The sequence below is a fragment of the Genypterus blacodes genome, unplaced genomic scaffold (genome assembly GCF_046128005.1).
Source record: "Genypterus blacodes isolate CSIRO-AG114 ecotype Tasmania unplaced genomic scaffold, CSIRO-AGI_Gbla_v1 ptg000330l_1, whole genome shotgun sequence".
NCBI lineage: Eukaryota > Metazoa > Chordata > Actinopteri > Ophidiiformes > Ophidiidae > Genypterus > Genypterus blacodes.
The window spans coordinates 479650-491357 of NW_027467115.1; the positions used below are offsets into that span (position 1 = coordinate 479650).

Below are 11708 nucleotides of genomic sequence, written 5' to 3' on the forward strand. Positions count from 1 at the left end.
GGAGGGGCGGGGGGGGGGGGGGGGGGCAGAAGAATCTAAATGAGGTTGAAAAACTCTTTGGATCACTTTTTGTCCATTTTTCTTTTTTTAACATCTTCAGTTCTATCAGCGTCCGGTCACAATGATGTCATAGCCACATTAGAGCTTCCTCCTCTTTAACAGTCATCTGAGCACAACAACAACCCTGCTGATGGGAGATCAACAGAAACGATTAAAGAACAAATCAGAGACATGGCAGTGGAGTTTTTTTGTAACATTCCTCTTTTCCATCACATCTCGCAAAAGACGTCATCTGGTGGTTTTTCGCAAGAGTTGTGGAAACGTGGCAGAATGTTAACAATGCTTGGCATGAGTGGAACAGGGAGTCTAGCTTCACTTTATGGACACACACACACACACACACACACGCACACGCACACGCGCACACACACACACACACACACACACACACACACACACACACACACACACACACTGTTTGCTCTCTGGCTGAGTCGTTTGGCTCGGGGAAAACAATCCCATCAGCTGAGCCCCCCTGCCTGTGACGTCATGGAAACATATCAGGTCCATATGAAGTGAAACAGCGTCTAAACTAGTGTACAGAGTCTTATTCTGAAAGAACATTTCAAGGACGTTTCCAGCTCCTTTTCAGTAAAGTGAAAATGGAAGCACAGCCAGTTTGATTGATATCCTAGGCTGTTATTGTTCCATATGACTGCACCTTTAAGTGTTATTGACATTAGTTAATCAGCTGTTTGTTCAGAGGAAACAGAGGCCTGTGGTGACTCACTGTCTGTCAGCTGAATTTAATTATTTCCCAGCTCTTGTGAGTGTAATAACAGCTGATCTCTGGAGGATCCTGGGAGTTCAGGCTCAGCCACACATCAATCACATCCTCAAATATGTGATTAGTCTGTGAAACTGATCATCAAAGGGGCACGACTCTTCACCAAGGCCAAACAAACCAGACCAGAGGAAACTGTGCAGAGATCAAGACAAGCAGCTCCAAACATGTTGTCATGGAGACGGCGTGGACATGTGAGCTGCTGGAACTTCAGCTGCCAGCAAATTCTGACAGATACAAATATTCAACGTTCAGAAACAGCGGAGTATTACAATCTGTTTAAGAAAACATGGTATAAAAGCTCTCTACATGTTAGCTGTGTATAAAGGGCCGTGTGCACCTCCGGCCTGAGGGACTTCAACCAGCAACCCAGATAAGAAAGGGTTCTTATGGCAGAACATCACTGCGGCTCCTTCACCTCTCAGTCCAGATTCAGAAGGAAGCAAACTAACAAAGTCTGATAAAGATGAACGGATCTTTGTTTTACATTGGAAATTATATAATCAACCAAATGTTATAATACAGGGATTATGCGGTTATAGAGAGTTTACCCAGCGCCTGAAACACTCCTGTCTGTCTCTGGGGACGCAGCGCTCTCAAGATGGCGCTGAGCCTTGGTTTGGCTGGTTTGTTACAGAGAAGGTGAGGACGGGGGGGGGGCCACGACTCAGGAGTCATGCTGCCGTCACCATGGTAACCTGATATGGCGCAGCATCGGAGGATCTGAAAGATAAGACACAATGTCATGAAACAACAACAACCACCACAACAACCAGATGCCAACCTGAGATGGGCTTTGTTTACATTCCACCAGAAAAGAAAACCCCAGCAGAATGACTACAAAATGAAAGAGTTGTTATTGTCGGTGAAAGGGAGACGTTTCATAGCTCCCCTGGCTCTGCTGAGAGGAAGAAAGCAGGCGGCGTGTTCATACATACACAACAACAATGGAGGCACAAGAGAGACAGGCTTTACTAGGTCACCGTGTCTGTTCAACGAGCTGTCAGAGGGGCAACTGCACCCCCTGGTGGCCAGAGGGAGACACTGACATTTGAACAGAAATAGCCTGGTTTCCTCTCCTAGTGTCCTAAATAGATTCATCTTCCTTAAAAGTTCTTTTCACACACATTATATAATTTGTTGCCCTTGTTCATATTTGTGTTATATGTTATTTAAGTTGATTTGATCTCTGTTTGGCTGTAGACCGTTAAAGGAAACACCTGTCTCTCACCATGATATTGGCTCATTGCGAGGTTCACTCTCTTCCTGAGTTACCGCTCTTCTTGGTTGACCATCTTCTTCTGGACAGAAACACAGGGACATGAACACACACAGAGTTAAACACAGAAACCCAGCTGGTGAGTGATGACACAGCCACTAACACACATCATCATCATCATCGTCCTGTGAGCTCATCTTACCACAGGGGGTTCCTTCCACATCATCCAGGAGGTTGGCTGTGGAGTTTGCGGTGCCCAGTCTGGAGAACAGGTTGGTTAGGAGTCATAATGAGGTGTGGAGGTCGATCATGATGGAGGAGCAACACAACCAAAGAGTCTTATAGTCAGTGTGAATGTGTATGAATGTGAATGAAGCCGAGTGTGTAAGTGTGTGTCATATTAGAGACAAGACTTCCTCCTCTGATTCAGCACAAAGCAAAACATCTACAGGTCTACAAATGACCTGAAATAATAATAATAATAATAATAATAAAAATAATAATAATAAAAAAAAGGAATCGTAAAGTTAGGTTAGGGATACGAGGAAAACAGACACTTGTAGTTCTGTGTGTGTGTGTGTGTGTGTGTGTGTGTGTGTGTGTGTGTGTGTGTGTGTGTGTGTGTGTGTGTGTGTGTGTGTGTGTGTGTGTGTGTGTGTGTGTGAGCGAGAGAGCTTACAATGCTGTGAAAACTAAGACACATCTACTATAAACAGTTATATTTCTGGTGTTTCCACTGCAGATGGCCTTAGGATGAGGTGTGGTTGAGATCTAACAGTGGACTCAACATCAACAACAACAACAACAACAACAGAAAGCCAAACAGCTGTGATGTGAGGATACGAGTGGTGCTTCAGGAGCGTCCTTCTCTTTGACTTTCTTCTCTTGGTCTTCTCGGAGAACGTTCTGGCGATCTCAAAGAGTTTCTTCCTCGTGGCTGAAGACGTAAAGAAGAAGTTCATGACTCAGACGGTCAGACGAGCTTCTTACCGGCTGATGAGGTCAGGGGTCATAGAGGAGGAGGACCTACATTTGCCCATGTGTTTGAGTTTGTCTCTAAACATGGCGTCGTCTGAGACGGCATCCAGAGAGGCGGAGGAGCAGTGTTCTCCTGCAGACACACACACACAGAAATACAGCACTACTGCACACACTGAAGTACAAATCAGCAAACCCAACAACTGCAGATGTACAAGTATTTGTTGCACAGCCTACAGTACACACACACACAACCTACAGTACACACACACACAACCTACAGTACGTACACACACACACACACACACACACACACACACACACACACACACACACACACACACACACACACACACACACACACACACACACACACACACACACACACACACACACACACACACACACACACACACACACACACACACACACCTTGATGATATCTACCTGTGGAACTCTCCATGCTAGATGAATGAGTGGACTTTGATTTCTTTGACTCATACTTCAAGCGATCTATAAAAACAGAGAGCAGATGTTATGAGCACAGACGTGAGGGTGAGACACGGCAACGTTTGAAGATGAGCATCGTTGGGGAGAAGAGCCAAGACAAGTGTGTGTGGAGACGTCAGTCAGCCATCTTGTCTTGGCCCGAGCTTTGATCTCAGAGAGGTTGAACTTCTACCTGCAGTGTTTCATCCTGGTAAAGTGTGTATGAGCCCCATTCACACACACAGTATGTGTCAGACTGATGCTGGGATGTTCTGTTCCAGCTTTCATCTCACCTCAAATTGGAGCGATGTGTAAATAAGGAGCTCCTCTCAGATCAGAGGAACAGGAGGAGACACTGCTGTACGAGCTCAGACGCTCCTCTAATGTCCTTCTTAATGTTTTGAATGCTGTGTTCTGATTCAATTAGATCACACTGAGGATTAAACACGTTATAGGAACGATGGCACAGACACACGGCTCCTCTCTCAGCTGCTTCATTGTTCTTATAGCGCTGCATGTGTGAATACTGAAGATCAACCAGCTGAGCCTGACAGGTGATCCCAGTGTTATGACATCATCATCTAAGTCTGTACACATGGAAACGGTTCATGCCATTAAGTTCAACTGATAAATAAAGAGCCACAAAACGCATGGAAGCAGGAGCCTCGACTCAAAGCAGAAGTGTGTGAGACTATGAAGGACAGACGAGCAGAGAGACACAGCATCAAGGACAAATAGGGACAGGCACCAGGGGACAGCAAGGGTTAAGGACGCTCAGAATCAGAGGACGTCTCTGGATCGCTAAAAGAACTCAAATGAGTGTGTGCGTGTGTGTGCTGTGTGTGTGTGTGTGCTGTGTGCTGTGTGTGTGTGTGTGTGTACCTCTCTCTAAGGCCACCAGGAACTCGCGGTTGCGCTGCAGCTCCCTCATGAACTCCTCGTTCTGCAGGAACAGGGCGATGCGCTCGTCCTCCAGGTACTGCTTCAGCTTCTTGTCTTGTTCTGAAGCCGCTGTGGCCAAACCTGGACCTCCGGCGGTCCCTGCGGCTCCGGACTGAGAAGTAGACTGGGTCGTCCACTGGCTTAGAGAGACTGAGGAGGAGGAGGATGATGAGGAAGGCTGGGACAGACTGCTCTGAGAGCTCTGCTGGGGAAATGAAAAGAGGCGTTAGTGGTTATAGTTTCAACACACACACACACACCCACCCACCCACACCCACACCCACACACACACCTTTATGCTGTCCAACTGCTGTGGTAAGATCCGCAGGAAGTCATCAGGCAGATTCCCCAGTAATGGAGGGTTCCAGTTCCTGTAACTCCTGACCTGCTGGTGACCTGGAGGAGGCTGAGCTTCAAACCTGATGAGGAAGAGGAGCAACACCAGACAGGAGAGACCAGGAGAGACCAGGAGAGACAGGAGAGACAGGAGAGACGGTGTAAAGAGCTTTATCTGCTTAATGCACCTGAGGTTATCTGACTCTAATGTCAATAACTCATGATATGAATCGTCCACTTACAAGGACAGTAAAGAGGCTCAGAGGAGAACAACTCTCAGGTTTCTCATATTTCATTAACAGCTGAAACAGTTTCTCATCTTTCATTCCTAAAAAAAAGAGGTTTGTCCTTAAATGAGACCTTTAGAAACACTGAGAGCTTTAATATGAGATCAATCTGCTGCTGCTCCATCATCTGCTGCTTTATTCTGTTAGACTGTCTGTGTTATTATTGATGACATCATTGAGGTTGGAGCGACTCCTCCGTACCTTGGTGGGGGCGTCGGGGGGGCTTCTGGGTACTTCCTGTCATATATGTGCATATCATAGGTTGGTGGGGAATAAACAGGAGGAGGTTCCTCGTCTGAGCTGTCAGGTTCCAGAGTTCGCTCCAGAATCTACAGGAAGCAAACAACACAACAACACAGGATGGGGTCACTTCATCTCTCATCCCAGTCACATACATTTACAATCTGCATCTGTGACTCTTCTTCCACTCTGTCATGAGGCTGTCAGTCATTCCAGTTACATTTAAAATCTTTAATGTTCTTTAATGTTTGGACAATGACTCTCACACTCAAATGTTGTGATCATGCTTCAAGTAGAAACCCTAAATATTTGATAGTGTCGGGGATATAAATGAGAGGATTTGAAGTTTCTCTCGTCACAATTTGGCCCCAGTTCTTCAGGTTTCAGCTGCAGTAAGTGCTGAGGGAAGGTTTGTTTGATGTTTTAATGACGGTTTGGTTTTCATCTCATCTACGCTGACGCAGTACAAGTTATCATTTTTTTTCTCACCATTTTCATGAGTTTGTTTATGCACACTGAGCTGCATCACTACAGCTTAGGGATGGAAGTGTTTAACACAGGTGACCTAGATATTATTATAACAGTATCTTAAGGTTTTAAATGTGATCAGACCCACAGACTGAACGAGCACACTGAGGGAATACGTTTAAATCCTGATCTATAAGTGTTGCATCATGGCGTTCAGGCTGGATCAGACTCAGTTGTTGGATCAGACTCAGTTGTCAGCACCTTGTGGCTGGTTAGAGCACAGGAGCATTAAGAGCCTTTGATGCTTCTAAAGAGGAGAGTTGTTAGATTCCTCCACAGTTTAGTGCCTCCTGACTTATTTAAGACAAAGTGACCAAATGTCTGCTTTCTCTTTAAACTGGGACATGAAGGTCACCTCGCGTGTGTGTGTGTGTGTGTGTGTGTGTGTGTGTGTGTGTGTGTGTGTGTGTGTGTGTGTGTGTGTGTGTGTGTGTGTGTGTGTGTGTGTGTGTGTGTGTGTGTGTCGTCAGTATGTCCTCCACGTCCAGCTGCGTCTGCACTCTCGCTCCCCAGAGGTGTCTGTGACCTTGGAGCACTGACCTCTGGTGGGATGCTGTCATCCGAGTCGGAGCTGTCATCTGATCCGTGTCCGTCGATGCTCATCTGCAGCAGCTGGTCGATGGTGGCGTCCACGGCGCCGTTGTTGGAGCGCAGCACGCACTCGATCACCTCGTAGTCCATAGAGGGGAACATGACCTTGAAGTCCTCCATGGCCTGGTTGAACTCCAGGCGTCGGACCTGCCGGTTGGACCTGCTGTTGTTAAGCTGGCCCTGCCCTCCGCCGCCGCCGCTGCCCCCGTTTCCACCATTCCTGGAGCCTCCATTGCTGCTGCTGCGCCTGAACAGGCTGGTCATCCTCGGGGCCTGGGTGCCTCAGACGCTGCCTCAGACGCTGCCAGGCCTCAGGCACCACGGCTCGGCTGCTCTGTCACTCAAACAAGCACGCTGGCCCGGTACGCTGATGATGCTTTACACTTTGCTTCCTGCTCAGTTTCTCATTCATGGCAACATGGACATCAACACGGCGGTGTGTGTCTGTGTGTGTGTGTGAGGGAGTTCAGTCCTTACTCGGCTGTAGTCATGCCTCACAGTGTTATGGAGCATGAAGAGACGACAGAGATGAAAGGTCCAAGGTCCCGTCAGCAGGCAGAGATTAGAGCCATAATCCAGGAGGACACACACACGCTGCTACAGCACCCATCAGCACCTGAAGAGGACACACACAGACACATTATTACACACACCAGCAACACTGCAGAGATGATAAGAGAAGGGAGAAAGCAAAGTGTAAATGAGAGTGAACTGTGATCACACACACACACACACACACACACACACACACACACACACACACACACACACACACACACACACACACACACACACACACACACACGTTGAACTTATATTGGACCAATCAATTTATAAGAATGAAGACGATGCTCAGAAATGTGAATGAAGCTCGACTCGTCTGAGCTCAGATGTTCACTGAGAGAGAAAGCAAATTCCACAAATGTGAAAGTCTGCAGAGAGAAGCTGCAGAGTTTCTTTGAAGCGTGTGTGAGTGTGTGTGTGTGTGTGTGTGTGTGTGTGTGTGTCTCCTCCTCAGCTGCCCTTCCTCCCTGTGTCAGTGGGGTTCATTGTAGCGGTGCCACATGGTGGTGCCAGGCTCCATGGAGCAGCAGCACACAGAGCCTCTCTCTCTCTCTCTACAGTCTGGCTTTGATGTCAACAAGATGCCCAACCACACACATCCACGCTGTGTGTGTGTGTGTGTGTGTGTGTGTGTGTGTGTGTGTGTGTGTGTGTGTGTGTGTGTGTGTGTGTGTGTGTGTGTGTGTGTGTGTGTGTGTGTGTGTGTGTGTGTGTGTGTGAATGAGGGTACAGAACCCATGACTAAGAGCAGATTCCCACAGGGGGGTCGTACAGTGAGGCAGCAGAACGTCTCTGTATCTCATCGGCCCCCAGCTCTCTGCAGCAGGAACACACACAACCTTTGGCTCTTTGTGTTTTACATGAACAGCTGTGACCTTTGGGTCATCTGCCCCTCTGACCCTCTGGGTAGATTTAACCCTTAACAGGTCAGCCACTTCATTAAATGTATTCATGCACAACGGCAATAATCCCTTTATATGATAATAATGTTGTTATGTTTCCTGCTTGTTATTCCTCCAGTGTGTCATCAGAGGTGTTACAATGTTAGAGACTGGAGACTGAAGGTGAACAGCAAACATCACGAGTCACAGTCAGAGGCTTTGAGTGCGCTGCCACAGAGTGCTGCATGTGTGTGTGTGTGTGTGTGTGTGTGTGTGTGTGTGTGTGTGTGTGTGTGTGTGTGTGTGTGTGTGTGTGTGTGTGTGTGTGTGTGTGAGACCCTGGCCCTGCACTCACACAGATGTACTCCCAACATCATATTAATCTGTACCAAAGAACCTCACTATATTTAGCTCTGAATCCAGGACTCGCTGTCCTAGAGTCAGAGTGTGTGTGTGTGTGTGTGTGTGTGTGTGTGTGTGTGTGTGTGTGTGTGTGTGTGTGTGTGTGTGTGTGTGTGTGTGTGTGTGTCTGCGTACGTACAAATATATGAAGGTTGCCGCTTACTGACTGATGCTAAAAAATAAAAGCATCAAATGTTTTGATCTAAATGACTGAAGGTTGATCCATGATCACATCAGCTGGTCTGATGGAGGAGCGGAGGACTCAGACGGCTGTGACTCACAGAGGGAGGCACAGGGAGAGAGAGAGAGAGGTTTAAGACATTTAAAGTCCAAAAATATATATTCACACACACACACACACACACACACACACACACACACACACACACACACACACACACACACACACACACACACACACACACACACACACACACACACACACACACACACACACACACACACACACACACACACACACACACACACGTTTGGTTGACAGAGAGATGACATCATCATGCTCAGTATTGATTAAAGGTCATGAGGCTCCTCAGGCTGCAGGCAGCAGAATAATGGAAGACATCCACTAACAGCAGGTTGCTAAGGAAACAAAGCGGATCTAGAGTCCTGCTGAGAGACACGGCAGCTTCACTTTAATATAACAGATCAGGTAAATAAGAACCTGCTGAGTGAGGTCATAGCTCCTTTGTTACAGGACAGGTCACACAGGAACGCCTCTTTATGGACATTCAACGTTTGTTTGTATGCTGGAAATTATTGTCTGAGTCGTTTCTATAAAGGTTCTGGACTTTACTGTGTGTGAAACATCAGCAGGATGCAGCCAACAACAAAAACAGGTATAGCCCCTTTACAGGAGCCAGTCAGACAGACTCATCTGATCTCTTTCTGCACGACAACAATGCCCATGACAATAACATCCTCATCATCATCCTGCTCATGCAGCCTGGCAGCACACAAAGAGCCATCTGGCAGATCAACCAGAGCTCTTTACAGCTCACTGTGACTCCCTGAGCAGATCTGTGTCACAGATACAACTGTGTGTGTGTCATACCTGAGAGAGAGAGACACACACACACACACACACACACACACACACACACACACACACACACACACACACACACACACACACACACACACACACACACACACACACACACACACACACACACACACACACACACACACACACACACACACACACACACACACACACACACACACTCTTTTGTTTGTTATTGTCATGTTGGTGTTTAAATTTAATGCGAAGTTGCTTTGGGACAGAAGTTTGTTTGCCACCTCATCAAAGGTCAGAACATCAATAAGAACCTTTAGACATCCACAACAACAGTTCAAGATGTGTTTAGCTTTGATTAGAACAGAGACGAGAGGCAAAGAGGCGGCTGGATGGATTCTGATTGAACACAAACACAAGCCGAGTGCAGAAAATGAGTTGTGTATTAAGTGTTCAGAGGTACTTTGAGTGGAATAGAGAAGCGAAAACATCTCTTATATGTGTGATCGTGTACTTACTGCAAACATGAACATTGATTTTCATTGTGCCTTTCATTACTGATAATAAATGGAATCAATTTCAGCAATCGTCTGGTTCCCTGGGGACTCGAGGAGGTTCAGGTTTTATGAGTGATCGGTGCTGTACGGCTCTACGGTCACAAAATGGGAAGTAGGAATAGAAAGTTCCTTGACATAAGCAAAACATTTGATTTATGCTGATGCATAAGACGATCACGCTGCACGAGGCAGAATCACTGAAGCACCTTCAGCTGTAAGTAAAACAATTATAGATCTAGAGACGCTTCATATGTTCTGTCTGGATCAAGTCTACGGCTTGAGCCCACCTGTCTAACAGCCAGGAGAGGAGACAAGGAGAGAAACAAGGTTCTCAATCAGGCTGTTTGGGACCGACAACAGTGCCAAACCTCCACCTCACACTGCTCTTCTCACACCTGATGTGGTAACAGACACACTGGTGTCTTTGAATTAACAAGCTTTCTTTTAAATCCAAATATATTCTCCAGATAATGAGGTCAAGGTGTAATCACATTGTCATCAGACTCCAGTTTGACCTCATTCAGCTGGTTGCTCTGTAAATAAAGCTTTTAAATCAAACATAATGGTTTATTGTGTTGTTTTTAGATGAGTTTCTCTTCATATATCCTTTTTCGTGGACTCGTAATGTTTTCGTCCTCTCTCACTCTAAACCTTGTCCTCAGGAGTCACTTGCGGCTGCAGTTCCATCTGTGACCACAAGGGACAAACGGACACCAGCCGCTCCGCTGTGCCTTTGAGCAAATGTTGTTGTATTTTAGCGTCACACCGTCAACCACAGGAGAACATGAAGCAGGAAAACATTAGGCAGTCACACATTACGAGCTCCAGATGTTCTTACGTTCACATCTGCATCGTCACAGACACATACCAGTTTGTTGATTCGTCTTTGTGTGCATTTCACCAAACAACAAGCAGATAAATGTTGAGTTTTATAGGATTTCATGAATGCCGAAGTGAAGTTTAAATTATAAACGGTGAATAAAGCGTCTGAGCTGTAGATAATATGTGTCTAAGTCATAGCGCTTTAAATGAAGCTTTATTCAGCTGAGGTTTGGTGTCTGAGCCTGTTTGTGCTCGGAGGGACGCCATGTACTGTAGCGGGCTGCTAGCTAGCTAACGGTACTCTGTCGCTACCTGCCTGACAAACTGCGAAATGGCGACTTAAAAGAAGTTAATTTGTTCGTCCGAGCGAATAAAACACGAACCCAGCGCGTCAAGCGAGTGACGTGACGGCCACTAACTGAACGAAAGGTGAGCTAGCGGGACGAGCTGCCTCATTACAGCGGGCAGACGAGCTCCTCCGGGCGGCCAAGTGTCACACAAGGCCTCGGTCCCCGGGTCTCAGCCGGAGCGTCCGGGCTAAGGGATGTCAACATGTCGGGTGATACAGACGCAGATACAGGCGCTTATAAATGATACAGACCATTGTATAAGCGAAAATGCAGAATGTTAAAGAGGATACTTGTTGTTTAAAGGAGGAATTACGGCTCGACATTTCCACCAAATCAAACATTTCCATCATTGTTATCATTCGCGTCGGGAAACAAAAGAGTCACTCACCTACAGACGTGTCACACGGCCGGTTGAACACTTCTCATCCCCCGCGGGGTCCAGCGCGGAGCAGGAGCGGAGCGGAGCGGCGGGGAGGCGGATTGACTCATGGTAAGTGGAAGCAGAAGGGTCGAGTCCCCGCGCACACACACACACACGCGCGCACGCACATACACACACACACAGCGGCTCTGCCATGCACAGGAGAACACAAGCGGCTCTGTCTGTCAGGTTAACGTGCACGCACCGCGCAGGTTCCGGGA

At 47.0% G+C, this 11708-nt stretch overlaps 1 protein-coding gene across 6 annotated transcripts; it reads right to left on the reverse strand.

Annotated features, from left to right (window-relative positions):
• Positions 1-312: 312 nt before the first annotated feature.
• Positions 313-11666, reverse strand: cuedc1b (CUE domain containing 1b). Of its 6 annotated transcripts, none has more exons than XM_076137630.1 (11): positions 11455-11666; positions 6404-7070; positions 5297-5424; positions 4765-4891; positions 4413-4674; positions 3474-3554; positions 3094-3174; positions 2907-3000; positions 2266-2324; positions 2076-2145; positions 313-1567 (listed from the first exon to the last, which is right to left on the reverse strand). In XM_076137630.1, coding segments are annotated over exons 2-11 (1218 nt in total). In that variant the 5' UTR covers positions 6719-7070; positions 11455-11666; the 3' UTR covers positions 313-1566. The 6 variants fall into 6 exon arrangements, with proteins under 6 accessions (XP_075993745.1, XP_075993746.1, XP_075993744.1 ...); XM_076137631.1 differs by having other exon boundaries at positions 2076-2142; positions 4413-4677; XM_076137629.1 differs by having other exon boundaries at positions 4413-4677.
• Between the last annotated feature and the right edge of the window lie 42 nt (positions 11667-11708).

What these genes read in the sequence shown, in the direction of transcription:
- cuedc1b (XM_076137629.1), bottom strand. Translation starts at nt 6,718, where the DNA reads ATGACCAGCCTGTTCAGGCGCAGCAGCAGCAATGGAGGCTCCAGGAAT. An exon ending in CACAGGTAGATATCATCAAG is followed by an intron (nt 3,175 to 3,473) that starts GTGTGTGTGTGT and finishes GTGTGTCTGCAG; the next exon opens with GAGAACACTGCTCCTCCGCC. An exon ending in ACGCTCCTGAAGCACCACTC is followed by an intron (nt 2,325 to 2,906) that starts GTATCCTCACAT and finishes CCTGTTCTCCAG; the next exon opens with ACTGGGCACCGCAAACTCCA.